This window comes from Hibiscus syriacus, unplaced genomic scaffold (assembly GCF_006381635.1).
Source record: "Hibiscus syriacus cultivar Baekdansim isolate YM2019G1 unplaced genomic scaffold, ASM638163v2 tig00110321_pilon, whole genome shotgun sequence".
In the NCBI taxonomy this organism is placed as follows: Eukaryota; Viridiplantae; Streptophyta; class Magnoliopsida; order Malvales; family Malvaceae; genus Hibiscus; species Hibiscus syriacus.
Genome location: NW_024062680.1, coordinates 668,255 through 687,086, shown reverse-complemented (window position 1 = coordinate 687,086; position 18,832 = coordinate 668,255). Strand labels below are relative to the sequence as shown.

General features: G+C 34.8%; 1 protein-coding gene across 3 annotated transcripts; it reads left to right on the top strand.

Moving 5' to 3' along the window:
• Window positions 1-1,382: 1,382 nt before the first annotated feature.
• On the top strand, window positions 1,383-4,458 carry LOC120117611 (serine/threonine protein phosphatase 2A 57 kDa regulatory subunit B' kappa isoform-like). Of its 3 annotated transcripts, XM_039137862.1 has the most exons (4): window positions 1,384-1,619; window positions 2,394-3,247; window positions 3,278-3,650; window positions 4,071-4,458. In XM_039137862.1, exons 1-4 carry the CDS (start codon window positions 1,521-1,523, stop codon window positions 4,425-4,427), a joined length of 1,683 nt encoding a protein of 560 aa, XP_038993793.1. In that variant the 5' UTR covers window positions 1,384-1,520; the 3' UTR covers window positions 4,428-4,458. The 3 variants fall into 3 exon arrangements, with proteins under 3 accessions (XP_038993792.1, XP_038993793.1, XP_038993794.1); XM_039137861.1 differs by having other exon boundaries at window positions 1,383-1,619; window positions 2,394-3,650; XM_039137863.1 differs by having other exon boundaries at window positions 1,531-1,619; window positions 2,420-3,650.
• Window positions 4,459-18,832: the final 14,374 nt, after the last annotated feature.

Below are 18,832 nucleotides of genomic sequence, written 5' to 3'. Positions count from 1 at the left end.
ATCTTCAGCATCCATCGTAGCTTGTTTCACTATATTGTGCCACACCCCTGCCGAATACCGTGGACTAAACCCCTTTTGACATAATCGCATCCGAAGCATAGTTGTATTTAGTGACAATGATCTTTTTCCATAGGCTTTCTTGATCTTTTTCCATAGTTGTACTTATCGTCGTCTCGTAAATTGATTGTTATTTAGTTATCTTTCTATTTTATTATGCTTTAGATTTTCTAATTGATTCTCTTAATTGATAGGTTCTTGTAATTATTCAAATATATCGTTCTTAAACTATGATAAAATCAATTATCAAGATATTGTCATGTTTTATTATTATGTTAATGTTGATAATAGTTATCTTTTATAATAATTTAGTTATAATTATACTTATCTTAATATCCATTATTTATAATTATATTCATAAAATGAAAATATTTATAAAATTATAAAAATTAGAAGTACGAACACAAGACAATATAGGAAAAAGAACACTTTATTTATTTGTTGCTTAAAATATTGCAACTTTGTAAGAAAAATCGTCCTTGGGCCTCAGCCCAAAACATTACACGGTGAAAGCTTCCGCCGCCGGCGCCAATCGGGACTTAAGATTTCTTTAATAAAAAAAGGAAAGAAAAGGATACTCATTTGACGAATACAAAATGGGACACGTGCCGACATCAAGCATTTGGCACCTGCGTGTCGGGGATTCGTTTCTTGCGTTGACTTAAAAGTTTGTGACATATTGGTCCCGTTTTTATCGTCGATTTGACATTCTTTCCCCTTTTATTACTTTCTGTACTCTACTATGTTACTGTATTATGGATCAAACGAATCCATGTATACGCATATAATTGTATTTGTATTTCTTCTGTTTTAAATCGAATTTAAAATATTATTTTTTTATAAAAATATTATATTTTTTGATATATTATTTATTTATATTTTATTATGAATAAAATGGATTGATAAACTCATTAATATTAAAAATACAGTAACAATATCTCAAATATAAATATATACTCTCGTTTAGGATTTCATATCATGATAATTAGGATTTTTTCAAGTGATTATAGTATTAATTTGTTGTTAAATTTTAGTACACTTGTGATTAAATAAAATGAAATATTTAAAATAAGGATTTACCTAATTTAAAATAAAAATTATAAAAATATTTAGAAAATAAAGAGGGAATGAATTTAATGCTTAAATTAATGAAGGATAAATTCATTTATATGAACAAAATGCGAGCTAAAGATTCTCTTTACATGAACATGATTTTGTTCAAATACTCAAAGACCTGACTATAATTGTGATACTAAACAACTGGTCCCCAACTTAATCATTAATAATGATAATTATTAAAGAAAAAAATTTAAAAAGAAAAAAAAATGGAAATTTAACATATGTCCTTCTGGGACAATGCCACAAACTGATCATTCTCTTCAATCAAGGAGCTCAGACTGTCGATTTTTCATGGAGAACCAATACCACTTCTTCCCTGACCCTGAAACTAATGAGAAATCTGAATGCTGTTCCTTTTGTTTAAAGTCCAAACCTTTTTGAGACCATTTCTTTCTCACCTGCTTCTTTCTTTGAAAACCTTTTTTACAGCCCAACAAGCACAGGTTTGTTTCCACCTTTAATCTTGGCTTAATTGCATGATTGGCTTATTTTTTGGTTCGAAATGTTTTGTCCCGGTTCTTTCTTCCTTGTGGTATAGCTCAAAGTTTTGTTCGTTAAAAAAGTAGCTATTCTTTTGCTAAATGAGATCTGGGTTTCTTTCCATTTGTTTTAATACTGTGATTTGGTGCTAGATCTTTGGTGATTTACTCTCTTCTTCACTTTGTTTATCAGATCTGGAGTTTACATGAGATTTTCCAATCATGAAACCAAATTTCCATATTTTCTTTTGCAGTTTAACACAATATTGCTGCTACTAGGCCGTTGTTTGTTTACCGGGAATTTACTTTTCATGCTTGATAGTATCAAAGTGAGGGCTTTAGCTTAATTTGTGAAGAACAGCTAGTTTTGGGTATTTTCTTTACTGAATTTTCTTTATATTTTCTGAAGTTTTCTGCAGTTTCAATGGAAAATTAAGCTAAAGAAAATACCCAAAACCAGCTGTTCTTCACTTTTGAGAATCATGGCAATTTTTTGAGATTTCCCCAATTTGTTTTTTGCTGCATTGAATATTATTATTGTTGGTTTTTTCAATTTGATCCCATGAATATATCTGTTAACCAGAAACAAAGCATGTTAAGATTTTAGCATGGTTGAAAATATTGCAAGTGAATCCATTTACATGCTAAATTACCATTACTGTATGCATTCATTATCGGTGTTCTTGATCTTTTTTCTTTCCCTACCATATCAATGCCATCCCTTTAATTCGTTTACAGTTTGTAACTTCATATTATCAATTCAGGAACTTAGTGTTACTGGAAGTTAATTTTATTGGCATCATGCTCAAACAAGTTCTAAGAAAACTCCCTCGGAAGTCGCAAAGATCCAACTCTTTAGATTCAGCTGGGACTGAATCTAGTGAACGCACCTCCAACACAGACGATGGAGTTCAATGTATGAATTTCGGGAATAAAATATCAAGTCGGCTACGTGTTGTTAAACGGGTGTCCTCAGTCGTTTTTCCTGCTAGCATTGTGGCTGGATCAGAGGCAGTGGAGCCGAATCTGGCTTTCAACGATGTTTCAAATCCTCAGAAACCGTACCTGTTTATCAGTAAATTGAACCTCTGCTGTGAGGTTAGCAATTCCAGTGATCCCGATAAAACTGCCGTCGAGCAAGATCTTAAACGCCAAACATTGATAGAGCTTGTCGATTTCGTTTCTTCGGGGTCCGCAAAGTTCAACGAGTCAGCAATTGCTGCAGTGTGTAAAATGTGTGCCCTTAACCTGTTCAGAGTTTTTCCACCTAAATATCGCTCTAATACCGCTAGTGGTGAAGCAGACGATGAAGAGCCAATGTTTGATCCTGGCTGGTCCAATTTGCAACTTGTATATGATCTACTTCTTCGGTTTATCGGTTGTAGTTCTCTTGATGCAAAGGTGGCAAAGAAGTACTTAGATCATTCTTTTATTTTGAGACTACTTGACCTATTTGAGTCCGAGGATCCCCGAGAAAGAGACTGTTTGAAAACAATTCTGCATGGGATTTATGGGAAATTCACGGTACACAGACCATTTGTACGAAAAGCTGTTAGCAATATCATCTATAGTTTCGTATGCGAAACCGAAAGGCATAGCGTTTTCGTATGTGAAACCGAAAGGCATAACGGTATTGCTGAGCTCTTGGAGATTTTCGGAAGTATTATCAGCGGATTTGCTTTACCATTGAAGGAGGAGCACAAGATGTTTCTATGTCGAGCCCTCATTCCTCTACACAAACCGAAATATATGGGTGCTTATCATCAGCAATTAACTTACTGTATTGTACAGTTTGTAGATAAGGATCCGAAGTTAGCTAATACCGTGATTACAGGACTGTTAAAGTACTGGCCGGTTAGGAATAGCCAAAAGGAATTGATGTTTATAAGCGAATTAGAAGAGATTTTGGAGATGACTGGCATGGCTGACTTCCAAAAGATCGCGATTCCACTGTTCCGGCGTATTGCGTGCTGCTTAAACAGCTTTCATTACCAGGTAATCGTCCTCTTCAAATTACTTTGATAGACGCCTACGTCAAATATAATCTTTATCGGTTTTGTTTTTCCGTTGATTGAGAACTTCCTGTCATGTATGTTCATGGCACTTCAGGGAAAAAGCAAGTTAGTTTTGGGACAAAATTTCCATACGGGGAAACTGTATGTTAGTACGATTTTGCTGAAACCTGGTTCATTTTGGTGGTGTTAGCATTGCTATTAGCCTATTGATTATTCTCCTACATACTCGATAAAGAATGTTTAATGGCTAGATAAATTAATTAAATGGTGATTTACCATGTTACTCGGGAGTCATGAGTGTTCGATACAAGCATGTTTTAATTTTTTGAAGGTTTTTTTTCCATGTACCTAAAAGGTTCTTTGGAGGTCATATTCCTATTCTCATGGATATGCATTTCAGGTGGCTGAACGAGCCCACATGATATGGAGCAATGAGCGCATCCTTAATCTTATCAGGCATAACCGTCTGGTGATTTTCCCTCTCATCTTTCCAGTCCTTGAACGGAATTCCCTGAATCATTGGAACCAAACAGTGCTTAACCTAACAAAAAACACGAGAAAGATGTTGGTCGAGATGGACGAAGAGCTCGTGCTTGCTTGCGAGTGTAAGTTGGAGGAAGAGAACTCCCAATCAAACGAGGCTGCCGAGAAGAGGAAACTAACATGGGAATGCCTGGAAATAGCTGCCGGTGTCAAACCTGCAGCTGCGAACATCGTCGCTTCTGCAGAACCGGCTGCATGCGCTGTTGCCTGTTAACCACCGGGGTTAATTTGTCCGTGAAAGGAAAGGAAATCTGCATATATACATTTCTAGCTGCTTTGATTGCAGCCAAGGATGTTGCTTCTTGAATTTGGCCAGGTCTGTGAAGAAAAATGATTTTATAGGCACAGAGATGAAAGATTCCGAAGTTATGTTATTCGGATTCGGATAGTACGAATCCAGTATGGATATGTTCAAATTTTAATATTTTTTTGTTTTGTTTTGTTTCAAATATGGTCTTTGGAGGGTTATATCTATGTACTTGTCAGATTTGTGGTAAAATGAAAATAGAGGAAATGTTGTCATCCCTTAGCGGTCGGACATCAACACATATAACCCACTATCAAGCTGCTTGTCGCATAGATTTATGTAAGAAAAACTACAAAAAGAAGAATCGAATTCCTTGCTTATAGCCCATGAAGTTATGTATAGAAAGAACAAAGGTTTCAGCAAAACACAAGAAAAGTATAAATACTTGTTCACACAAAGGCAAGTACGATATATTGCTCAAAACACGAAAAAAAATCATTTGTGAATGCTACATTGACTTTCTTCTTTCGTAGCTCTTAGAGTTCAATCATGGCGGAAATGTTCCTTTTCGCTATTGCATAGAACGCTATTGCATAGAAGGTTCTGGGGAAAATAGTCGATCTCTCTATTGAACAAGTTTATTTGGGCTTTAATGTCAAAATCGATTTGAGAGAGCTGAAGGGACCATGAACAGCGTTAAAGCTGTGCTGTTGGATGCCGAGCGATAACAGCACCACAATGAGAAGCTGGCCTCTGTATTTGGAAGCTTAGAGATATATTTTACGATGCTGAAGATGTTATTGATGATTTCAGATGTGAAGCTCTCCGCAAACAGGCTGTCAATCATCCCAAACTCAGCTGACAAGTACGATTTTTATCCTCCTGCTCTTTCCCTCTTTTGTTCTCTTTAAAAATGGCTCGCAACATCAAAGATCAATCCTAGGTTAGACGAATTTGCCACCGAGTGGAACAGCTTTAATCTAGGACAGTGTAGCGATAACCGACATGTTTTTCACAGAGATACTCACTCTTTTGTGAAGTCTTCAGATGTTCTTGGTAGAGATGAGGATAAAGAGAATATTATTGATCTTTTGGAGACCAAGTGAAGATGGAGGTATCCCTGTGATTCTCATCCTTGGATTTGGAGGTTAGTAAAAACTATGCTCGCTCAATTGGTATACATGATGTTCGTGTTTCTACACTTTTTCCATTGAAGATGTGGATCTGTGTCGGATGAATTTAATCTTCGTAGATTGCTCAAGCTGATTATCCAATCTATAAACAAGGGAGAATGTTGTAATGATTTAACAATCAATGCCTTACAACTTTGTTTGCGAAGTCTTTTGAATAATAAGAAGTTTTACTGGTTCTAGACGACACGTGGAATGAAAATCGAGCAGCATGGGTTGAGTTAAGAGATTTACTGGGGTCAATGGATGGCTTGTCCGAAAGCAAACCTCGTGCTTTGAAGCTTGCATCCATAATGAGTTCGATTTGCCCTTATGAATTGAAAGGTCTCCCTCATGAAGACTGTTTGACTTTGTTTGAGAAATGGGCTTTTGATGATGGCGATGGGAGACAACATCCAATCTCATGACAATCAGGGAGGAAATTGTAAGAAAATGCAAAGGGGTTCCATGGGCAGTGAGAACATTGGGAACTGATGAATCTGAGTGGGTCACTGTAAGGAATAATGAACTGTGTACAGTTGAGCAAGGTGAAAATGACATTTTGCCGGTGTTGAAGCTGAGTTACAATTATTTACTATCTCATTTGCAACGGTGTTTTGTATTTTTTTCGCATCGTAGTGATGAAGTCGTCTTTCTTTGGATAGCAAATGGATTGCTTGAGCATCCAAAGCAAAAGCAAGAGTTGGAGGATGTCGGCAATCTGTATTTGAATGAATTATGGTCATTAGAGGTGTCACACAACAGTGGATTCCCAAATAGAAACGGTTGACGAAAATTTTCACCATTTATCGTTTTATGACATTTGTCGTCATTAGAGCTCTTTTTACAATCTTCGCTGCTTGCTATATTCTGTTTTGTTTCTATTTTAATCAGTAGTTGTTAGTTTTGACATTTCACAGCATGATATATCGAATTCGGAAGGACCATGATGTAAAACTCTAAACTTGCCCAAAACCCAGACCCCTAAAGCAGAAGTTAAGTATTGTAATGCAGTTAATAAGCCTGGATAATTGAATTTGGTTATCGTAAATTTGTTTATAACAGCAAGTAAACTATAACCAAGTGCATAACCGACTTCCAAGAAGCTTGTACCATAATACTGTTTCTGACATTTTTCTTGTCCCAGAAAGATACTAATTTCGATTTTTAACAAACACTCAATTATCAAATACAGATCCATAACAACAAGCGCAGCTTCGCTATATTACTCAAGAGATGAACAAGAAATCCATTTTTGAACGCTTCATTGTCTTTCTTGTTTCTTTGCTCTAGTGTTCAATCATGGCCGAAATTTTCCTGTTCACTGTTGCAAAAAGTGTTCTGGGGAGAATAGTCGAGGATACAACACCAAAGCAACACTGTCTATTTGTTCGTTTTCATCCTACCTGATAGCAACACCAATATAGAAAGCAAGAAAATACATAATACAGGATGAAGCAACAAAGAATGCATTAATGATCGATAAATCACAAAAACACTAGTGCATATTTACTTAAAATTATAATTGATAATTAAATTAGATTTAATTATTATTTTAATGTTTGGTGATTAATTAGTAATTAAATTTAATAGTTATGAAATAAATAATTTTACTGACGAAATTTATGTTCTCATTGTTTTGATCATAATTATAATTTATACTGATATCTTAATTACTTTTTCATATAATGTGTTCGTGTCTTGTATTCTTATTATATTTAATATAAAAAGCTTATTTAAGTAAAAGAAAATATGATGTTAATATGATATTAGAAAAACAAATTTAAAAGAGATGGAAAGAAGTGACGGGGGAGAGACAAACAACAACAAAACCCAATTCCCATATGTATGGGGTAAGGGGGGAGGTAGGGTAGTAGGCTGCCCCCAACGCCAGGTTGAGAATAGCTTCCGTGAAAGACCTCCGGCAGTCAGAAAATTAAAAATATAGATAAAATGCAATGCATGTATAAATAATTACATAAATACATAGCTAAACAGTATTCATATGCAGTCATTAATACCATATGTGCTTCTGTAATGGGGAGTAATCCCTGCAAAATAATCCCTGCGAAAGAATCTCTGCATATAGACAGAAACATAAGACCCGGCTAAATTTATACAGAGGAAACATGACGAGAATGATACACAGAAGACAACGATATCAAGCCCAGTTCTAATCTTTCATAAATACCAATAACAGAAAAGTATAAAAAGTAAAAGTCATGGAAATTACTACAAATGCCTTTAAAAGAAGACAAAGATGATACACCCTATAGATGTGACCCACACTACTCGACTACCCTAGTCTTAAGCCTCCATAATTTCCTATCATAGGTCATGTCTTCGGTAAGGCCTAAATCCATCAAATCAGATCTCAAGCAGTCATCCCACTTCCCGCCTTGGTCGTCCTTTCCTTCTGGCATCGTCGACTGTAATCGACTCTACCCTCCTGACCGCATCCGACGGTAGTCGCCTAAGGACGTGCCCAAACCACCGTAGTCTTCCCTCCCTCAATTTTTCGGAAACAGACACCACCCCTAAGGACATCCTAATAGCAGAGTTTGTCGTCATATCCCACAGAGTCCTACCACATGTCCATCGAAGCATTCTCATTTCTGCGGCCTCTATCCTCCTTACGTGATCCTTCTTGGGTGCCCAACATTCTGATACATACAACAACGCTGGTCTTATTGCCATTCTATAAAATTTTCCCTTAAGTTTTAGAGGCACCTTCTTGTCACACAAAACTCCACTAGCGGCCCTCCACTTTAGCCATCCCGCCTTTATATGGTGTGTAACGTCATCATCTACACCCCCATCTTTATGTATCATAGACCCTAAGTACTTGAAACAATCCTTTGAGGGAAGAACGTGTCCTTCTATGCATACTTCTACATCTTCATCGTTTTGGTTCCCATTGAAGTTTGAACATAAATACTTTGTCTTTTCAATAATGATCCTTAAACATTTTTCTTCCAGAGCAGTCTTCTAGGTAGCCAGTCTACTATTCAACTCAGATTTTGTTTCAGCAACTAGGACAATGTCGTCAGCGAAAAGCATACACCAAGGTACACCGTCTGGTGTCGCACAATAGATGTCGTCCATAATCAAGGCGAAGATGTAAGGGCTAAGAGCCGACCCCTGGTGGAGTCTGATTTCCACCGGGAATGCCTCGGTGTCACCAACTGTAGTCCTGACGTAAGTAGTAGATCTACAGTACATATCACGAATCGCCTGGATATAAGCAGTTGGTATCCGTCTCGTTTCCAAAGTCTTCCAGATCGTATCGCGAGGAACGCTATCATAAGCCTTCTCAAGGTCAATGAACGCCATGTGAAGATCTCTAGACTTTTCCCTATATTTCTCCATAAGCCGTCGAAGTAGATGAATCGCCTCCGTGGTAGACCTATTTGGCATAAAGCCAAATTGGTTTTCCGAAACCCTAGTAACTTGTCTCAACCTAGCCTCTATCACCCTTTCCCATAGCTTCATGGTATGGCTGAGTAGTTTAATACCTCTGTAGTTACCACAACGTTGGGGATCTCCTTTATTTTTATAGATTGGTATCACCGTAGACTCTCTCCACTTCTCTGGCATCTTGGCAGTCTCTAAAATAATATTAAAGATGTTGGTCAACCACTTAACTCCCTCATCTCCTAGGGCTAACCACACAGTGATAGGAATTTGATCAGGACCGACAGCTTTCTCCCTTCCCATCTTTCTAAGAGCCATTTTGACTTCCTCAAACCCAATCCTACTTGTAGGGCAGTCATTGGTCGTAGTATGATGGTCGGCTGACCCATCAACGATACTATCTCTACATGGAGAGGCACCGTCATTAAATAAGCCAAAGAAGTAACTACCCCAAACCCTCTTAATATCATGATCTTTCGTTAAAAGAACACCATTGTTGTCCTTAATAAACCTAATGTTACCTAGATCCTTTTTCCTAATCTCCCTAGATTTTGCAAGTCTGAAGATGCCATTTTGTCCTTCCTTGGTGTCTAATCTCTTGTACATTTCCTCATATGCCTTATCCTTTGCTTTAGCTACCGTTTTCTTGGCTTCCCGCTTTGCCTCCTGGTATCTTTGTTTAGCTCTCGACCTTTCTTCGTCGTCATTGCATTGAAGAAACTCCTTGAAGCAAGTTTGTTTTGTCTTCACCTTAGTTTGGACTTCGTCGTTCCACCACCACGATTCTTTATGTTCCTTGGCCTTCCCCGTCGACAACCCAAGGGTGTTTTTGCCCACCTCTCTGATGGAATTTGCCATATTTTTCCATAACATATCTGCGTTATTTGAGTTTGTAGTTTCAAAACCTGTATTAGACAAAAGCTTACTCCTAAAGTCATCAGTTGTCGCTCCATGTAAGTTCTTCCAGAGGATCCTAGGAGGTTGAATGGTGCCGGGGCATGGCATGCTTTTTTGATTTACATGTTGGAATAATTAGATAGACAACTGAGTCCATACATTTCCATGCCACTGTCTCCCCCTCCTCTTACACGTGCGACCCCTCCCTTTCGTTGCTCCACTTGTTTGGCAACCACATATCCTTTCACTTAAACAAATTGTAGAGTTTATTAAATAATATAAGTGATGAGGGAAAATATTATTCTTTTTAAAAAATTTAGACTTAAACAGTTACATTTTTATAATGTATATATTATTAATGATTGATTTTTTTTTAAAAAAAAATATTATATTATAATCATCTTATATTATTCTTAAAATGACATAATATAAAAAAATATTAATATTTGATTGAATAATCACTTTATTTATTTTTTAGAGTATTTTAAACCGCAAACTTTCATTTGAGATAAAAAAGTCCCTACATCTTCATGGATGAAATTGTTGATCAAGAAACAATCAACGTTCTAAAATAGAAGTCTTTGTGCCTTAAAATGAAATATTTGGATTAAAACATTCCAAAAAAAACATTATTTTTAAAATTTCATTTTACATTATTTTTAAAAGCTATAGAACCATAATTTAAAGCTCTCACGTCAATCATGTAAAACAATTACAAATATTTATGTTTAACAATACATGCGAAATGCTGAATGTATAAATCAAATCCAAATAGCTTAGAAATTAAATCAACAGCTTGTATAAATATAATAATTTCAATCTTATCTACAGTATATTATAATTTTCAACATGATTGAGATCATATAATTGAAATGACCATCCAGCTCAGTTGGTAGAGCACAAGGTTCTTAACCTTGAGGTCGTGAGATCGAGTCCCACGAAGGACATTTCATAATTCGGAGGTCTCTTACGAAAGCTGCTCTCAACCTGGTGTTGGGGATAGCCTACTATCTTACCTCCCCCTTACCCCATACATATGGGAAAAAGGGACAGTCATTGAGATCATATAATTGCCGTGTACCACCGACAATGTGGAGAGATTTTTGGTGGCGTCAAATCGTTGATTTTGTACTTAATGGTATTTATACAAAGCGTTATGGACTCAATTATCACATCTTTCGGTGCACATTATGGATAGACTTGTGTACGTATATAGTTATACAGAAGACAGTGAAAATCTTATTTTATTATTAAAATTTGATTTTGTTATAAAACTCGACACTTACTTTTTATGTGTGTTTGAATTGAGGTTGATTCGAAATACTAAAATTGATAAGAGAAATAGTAATCTTTTTACCACCAACTTTAATGACCATCTTTTGATGGTAAGCATCCCAATCCACTGAATCACCGAAAGCTGCATTGGATATCAATTCACACTAGTTTCATTTATTAAAACAAGTCATTATATTGGTCAAATATCAATTCACCAATAAAATAAAACAATAAAAAAAGCATATGCTTAGTTCAAAAATTTCTACGCTAAATGGAGTTTGCCAGCTAATTCAAACACCAACCCCACTAACTCACCGTCATACTTCCACTTGATTAATGGTTAAACTTTACGTGTAATTATAAGATAAGTTGTATTTCTAAAATACTTTAATTTATTTTATTATATTTTTAGATAATAGTCTCCAAAAACCTCCTATCCTATTTTAGGATTCGTCAACTTATTAGTTAAAATATTCATATATATTATATACACCTCTTTATTTTTTTAGACTAGTCTATGTTTTCTAAACATAGATTTTTAGTCAATTGCAATGCACTTCACATACTCGTGCCATCTATTACAGGATATTCAAAATTTGATTATAGGATAAGTCTAGATTGTCGATTTACGAATAATCATAATGATTATATGATTGACTTCCATTAAATTTCACTATAAATACTCTTCATCACGACCTACAAAGAGGTTGATCTTCTTCTCATATTTCATGATTGATCTTTCTTTCCAAAAACATAGCCAACAATTGTTTTTTTTATGAGTGATGAATTCCTTTACGAATCAAAAGAAAATAATTATATGGCTGACAGGATAATTTTCATCAATAAATATGATGTAAATTTACTGAATAAAATAAATGATTAAACAACATAGAATTAAAATATACAATTAAATTTGAAAATGGTGGTTGAATGTTCGGGGAAGTAGGCAAAAGGTTACAAATAGAAGCCGTCGCAAAGGGGCAGCGCCCGACAAAGTGAACTCCTCGCCCAGGAAAAACGGGCTGTACTGTCATTACATTACATTACATACACCAACGTTCGCAAAAAATGCTACGGTGGTCGGTAGGCCCACTCTCACATGCCTCCATGTGATTGTTTTTGTTTGATGAACATCAACTATTTCTTTTTCATTTCCCCCAAATCCTACCACTTGCGTCCTCATTATGTGAATCTCACGCTCCCTTTATTTATATATAATTGAAGATCTTCCTGATACCCACAGCACCTTTCTTTTTATCCCCAACAATAAAAAGGCTTTAAAAAAATCGTAACTCTAAAAGATCAAAATCTAGAACCTACACTATGGGCCGTCAAAGCGCGTGGTGATTAGTTAATTAGTTCCATAAGCTAGACATATCTAAATGTGGGCCCATGTGTTTGCCCCACTGAGGGTAACATCCACCGTCAGATCCCGCAAGACACATCACAGACGTAAACTAGTTCACTGATAAAACATATATAATAACCTAAAGTTAAGATAATTCACCATGTTCTGGTGAACTAGCCAAACAAAACGCAGTAAGCTTTTTAGTATTACAAAGGGTTCGAAAATAACAATACTCAATTTTATTTATTAACTTTTTTTAAAAGGCTAATTGAAAATTATTTTTAAAGACGGATAAATAAGAGTAGATCTACCATTGAATCTAATGATATAAATAAAATTTTAGAATGAATATAATCAATAAAACGGATAAATAATAAAAGAAAATTTAAAATTTAAGATGAGTACTTATTCACCCTAAAATAAGAGTGGATCTACCATTGAATGTAATGGTATATTGTTTATATGATTGTTGTTAAAGATATAAATTTAAAAGAGTATTTAAATATATTTTATTCTTTTAATATTTTAAAACTTATATTAAATCTTAATTATATTTAAAATAAAAAATTTAAATAAAAATAAACTCTTCAATAATTATATTTTTTATCCAAAAAGTTCCGACTTAAAACTTTAAGTAATGATGTTAGTTTTTATTTCTCAACCAATGAATAAATTAATTGTTTATCATTAAAATAGAACATAAAAACAAATAGAAAAGGCTAGGTTGAGTCAAAATATGATTAAAGAGTCATCTTGCCCCCCCCTCCCAATATTCATCTCGGGATGATGGTCAAGAGAAACGGACTAATTTTCCACTATAAATATAAACCCTATCCTCCCTCATTCCCTACAGGACCCTATCAACACTCTACCTCGTTTCTTTGCCTTTCTCCTTTCACTTTTCTTTAATTACCTTGTTTCAGCCATGGTCGCCTGTGAAGCTTTAGGGTTTTCTTTCTCAGTGAAAGAAGATGGTGATGAAAGGAAAAAGAAAGAAAGAAACCAAATCAAAACATGGCTCTCTTTGTATTCTTCCACAGCTTTCTTGAACTGCAACTTGGTGTAATTAGATCATTCATTGCTGATGCTGGTGCATGTTGTATATGAGTATGCTGTTGCGGTTCAATAAAGCTGTGGGAAGATACAAACAGGGTCAAAAGGAAAATTTCAAGATCAATCCATTCTGGGATTTATAATTCAATTTTGATTCTTTGTTTTCTTGGCATTACTTGAATATGAATAATTCCACATGGTTTTCTACCTTGATGTGTTTGTGTTTTCTTCATTCCTGATTTGCAGTAGCACTGTAAGAGAAAGAGAGAAAAAGGGAAATGTAACTGTTGTTTAGGTACTTGGAGTTTTCTATAGGTCTAGATTCTTGTCTTTTCAGTGTGTTTTGGTTCCTACCTATCTTAATTGTCTCACTTTGTTTCTAATCTTAGTTGTTTTACACTAGTTTAGTCTTGGATCGATCTGCATTTATATTTTTTTATTACAATAATATCGTTACGTTCACAAACATATAACAGTCATTCTAATTACCACCTTGTATTGCACAATTATTCTACTCTTTTTTTGAAACACATTGGAATTTTTTTTAACCATAATAGGATTACAACTGAAAAAGCAGCATTAAAGTTCTTGTTATACTGAATGTTGTTCAAGAACCACTGGAAATTATGCTATGGCGTAGCCTTGTCTCATTTGAAATCCCCACCCCATCTTTTATCAAATTTCAAATCCACTTTGATTTTGTTAAAGATTAGGGTTTTTCCCTTCATATACAACAATGACCAAAGGACAACTCAGTTGTAAGAAAAAAGGTTCTGGATTATCCCCAAAACATGTTGTCTTGTCCTGAGAATATGTTTCAAATACCAGATCTGAATGTTCGTGCCTTCCTTTATGTGGATCTACCATAGACAAACCTAGTGTGTTGTTTAAATAAATGAAGGGGTAGTGTTTTGTACTAATTTTGACAGCCATTAAAATAATAAGAAAATACACTATGTATGTGTTTATATATAGCATAGCTGTATTAGGTATATATATATTGACGAGAAAATGGAGATGAGGCAGTAAAAAGGCTACGTGATTTGTTGGTTTGCTGAAGTTGTTTGCACAGATCATCTGATCTAACTACTTTAATTCATGCATGTCTTAATGCCGCCAACTAATCCTGGTTCACGTTTTAATCACTTTGCTCCATTTGTTGGGTGCATTCATATTTACACAACATTATGACTAACAACATGCGTGGAACATTCATCCTTAATTATACACTAGTGTTGCCAACTAAGTAGTATATCAAATGATACTCATGCCGTTGACAGTTTTTCAAAAATTGCAGTTTCAAGGGGCATTGGACATTCATCATATATATATTCTCAATTCATAATTTTTTCTGATTTAACTCAAAATATATAAAAATATCGAAGATATATTTTGTTATTAATATTTTATCTATTTGTATAAGATATATTTTATACTGATTGAACTAATTGTATTTATAAGAATATATTTATATTGTTAATGATAATATCATCTTAAAAATCTAATCTCTTATCTAATAATTAAAAAAACATTGAATTCATACCATTATTAATAAAACAAGAGTACACATATCAATTAAATTTTCTATTAATAATTAAAAAAACAATATGTTAATTGATGAGGTCAAAAGGAAGGGGTGATATGATTTTAAGTTATAACAACTATAATTATTTTAGCAATTTCTAAAAAGCTGTGATTGCCTTGTGCCTTGTGAATGTCTAGTTCAATAATCCTTGGTAATATTAAAGACACTGCAACCCATTTGTCTTATTGTCTGTATTATTTTCTGTATTATGTAATAATAAATCACAAAACTTTTTTCTTTTTCCAGTCACTTTCTCTTTAAAGAAACAACACCACAACACTAGTTGAGATACTGATTTAAACTAATATTGTATCATTTACAACTTAGATTTTTTTCTCTTCATGTACCATTGTTGTACAGATGCCAATAAGATAAAAGAACTTGATAAATCTTATATATTTCCCATGGCATGTTTGCATGTTCGAGTAGATTTTGCGGACAGACAAGTTTTTCTAAAATTGATACTTGAACTTAAAAAAACACTTACATTGATACCTAGATATGTAAAAAAAATCTCAAAATGATACTTAGTGTTGACACATAGCACATATTACATTGTAATTATCTCATACTATTCAAAAAAATAATTAATCTAGATATGACACATGTTGCTTCATTATGTCAATATTTTAACAGGTCAAAACCACAACATTAATATGATAGGTTGTTGTCAATATATCAATTATCAAATCAAAACAGGTGTTGATTTGAGAAATTTTATAAGTTCATATGCCAATTTAAGATAAATAAAAATTTAGATATTAACTAGAGAAAAATTGTGAACATCCGCTCAAAACATGTTTATAGCGGTGTTTTTTTTAGTTCTATAGTGGCATTACTAAGCGTCGCCAAAAGCTTTCCCGGCGCCAGTAAAAGCGCTGCTGAAACCAATGCCGCAATAGTTAGCGGCGTTTGTAAATAGAAAAGGTCGCAAAAGGTCAAGCTCTATACCGGAGTTTTATAATTATCTTGTCTTTAGTGGCGTTTGTTTTCTCAAATGTCACTATATGTTATGATATTTACGGCGTTTATGGTAAAAACGCCGCTATTAACTATGTATAAAGTGGTTTTTTTTTTACAAACGCCGCAAATGTATATGCCATTAGTGGCGTTTCCTTCAAAAACGTTGTTATGGTTAACTAATTTCTCATATATCATTTTCTACTCTATATTGCCCAAATTTAATATCTTGTGGCATTATCTAATAACAATAAACTTAAAATTTAATTATTACATAAATTATGTAGAAAAATAAATCAAATTTTATAAAATTAAAATGAAATGTAACATACTTCAACATTGTTCACTAGGATTTAATCTAGGTTATTTCTCTTTGAATTAAAAAAAAACATTGTTCACTAGAATAAAAAAACATTCTTCTAGTGGAAATTTTGAGCATTGATATGCAACTTTAGTTGATTTGTTTCCATCCAACCATTTGCATGATCCAATGTAGTATCTATTGCACCATCACGAATGGCCTCTGCTACAATGCTTCTGACATCTGCAACCGGAGTTCCATAATTCAACCTTAATTTACCTCCTCAACGATTAAAGGGTTAATGATGATAAAAGAAACAAGGCCATGAAAATCATCTCACCTCCTCAATGTACCTCCAAAAAATGAATAAGCTCGTAATAAAATACAATCATCGAATGAGAAAATGAAGTGAACACTATCATTAGGCAAAATAGGTGGTTTGATGTTATATTTCTTCTATGCTTCAACGATTGCGTGACTCAGCCGAAAACTAGCTGCAGAACATAATTGTATGTCAAAACTTGAACAATAGTAGAAATAAAATGAAAGCTAATCTTAGATATAGAATTATCATCTATTTGTTTCTTTTACTTATGAAAATTATATACAATGAAACTAGAACATTCTCAAATAATAATAAGAATAAATAAATAAACAACCAAGAGAGATAGAATTATGCCTAAGATAAACCAATCAAAGCATTAAACATAAATTATTACATTCCCAAACTTGAAAGGACTCCTAATTTATTGATGTACCAACAACGTTTTTCATAACTCCACCCAGAAGTTCAGATTGCTAAGTGGAGCAGTCTTTAGTTCTTGAACAAGATAATATTAAGCCTTCTATTCGTCAAGCAGTAAAACTCTATTATTGTCTCCACTGCCAGTATGTTTTGTCACACCCCAAATTTAATTTAATTAAAGTATCAAAATGGGCAGTTTTAAAAAATTCTGGGTTAATCTCGTATGTTTAGGAAGTTCAGGAACTTAGTACTTGATTTTCCCATTTTTAGGGTTGTAGATAAAATTTTAAAATTGCAAATATGCTGTAAAGGTGACTTGAACACATGACCTATAAGATGTCCACCCCCTTAGCCATCTAGACTAGTTTACTATTAATGATAACAATAATAATAATACCTTTTAATTGTTTTGGCTTGGGATATACAAAAAAAAAAAAAAAAATCATAGAACCCTCATCGTGAACCAACCCAAAATCCTTATTTTTCCCTAACCCCAGCCGTCAGCCCTCCACGATCCACCCTGCTTCAGCCGTCGTCGATGTGCCCCGACACCACTATCGGAACCAGCGTAGTCTGATGATCCGATCCCGACCCCTGATTAATCCGAGTCGACTATTGTTCACCGCGTGCAAGGGATGAACTCATTCGGTTACCCATCATCTTTCCTTGGCCACCGCTCATCGATAGGAGTCACTGCCCTCACAAGTCAAAACATCATCGTCATTCGGCAAAAAACCCTATGGTCAATCGTTTTTAGCCGTGGGGAGCCGTTCGAAGTTCACCGAAGAAACTTAGGTTGCATGTTGTTCTTCCTCGATTCCGGTCGTATCGATCATTAGCTCGCCTCACCGCCACCTCAGCTAGGCTCCTCGTCGTCGTTCACTAAAAACCTAACCAGTGGGGTCGTCGATGTCGACGTCCTTGTCATCTGTCATTGGGGTAAGCTTCTTAGACTTTTTTCGTTCATTTTCGTGGATTAAGGTTGAATAAATGGCCGTTGTGGATCGTTTTGGGAGAGTTGAAGCTGACGGGGTCAACTCAGACCAAACCGAGTCAACCCGAACTGACCTGAGTCAACCTGAACCAGTCTGATTCGTTGACTTTGACCTGACCGTTGACCTGCTTATTGACAGTTGACCAGACCCGTTGACTTTGACTTTCATATTTGACCAGTTTGACCGTTCACTTTGACCAAAAAGTCAAATTTTTTGAAAAGTCATATTTTATGTTTTTCGACGTCCTGAGTCCGAATTCAAAGTCAGTTTTTCCAGATTCTAAACCCAAAATCCTCCGAATTGACCTATAAACTCGAATATGCATATGTAATTTAAGTATTCATTTAAGTGTATCTAATTTAATTTGAGGGCCAATGACTAAATTATTATATCATTTAATTAAGGTACCTATGATACTCCCGACCGTTCGTCTGCTCGGCCCGGTTCTTCCCGATCCACTTGTCTGTGAGAGCCCGTGATTACTCGTATAGTTCTGCAACCCTGTTAAATACTCAGTTTAATGTACCACTCCAATAATAATTTTGTTATGATGTGACTTAGGTTCTTGTACAGTCGAAGAGCGTAATGAAGCTGGTGCTCGATCGATAGATCTATCGAAATGATTCTTTT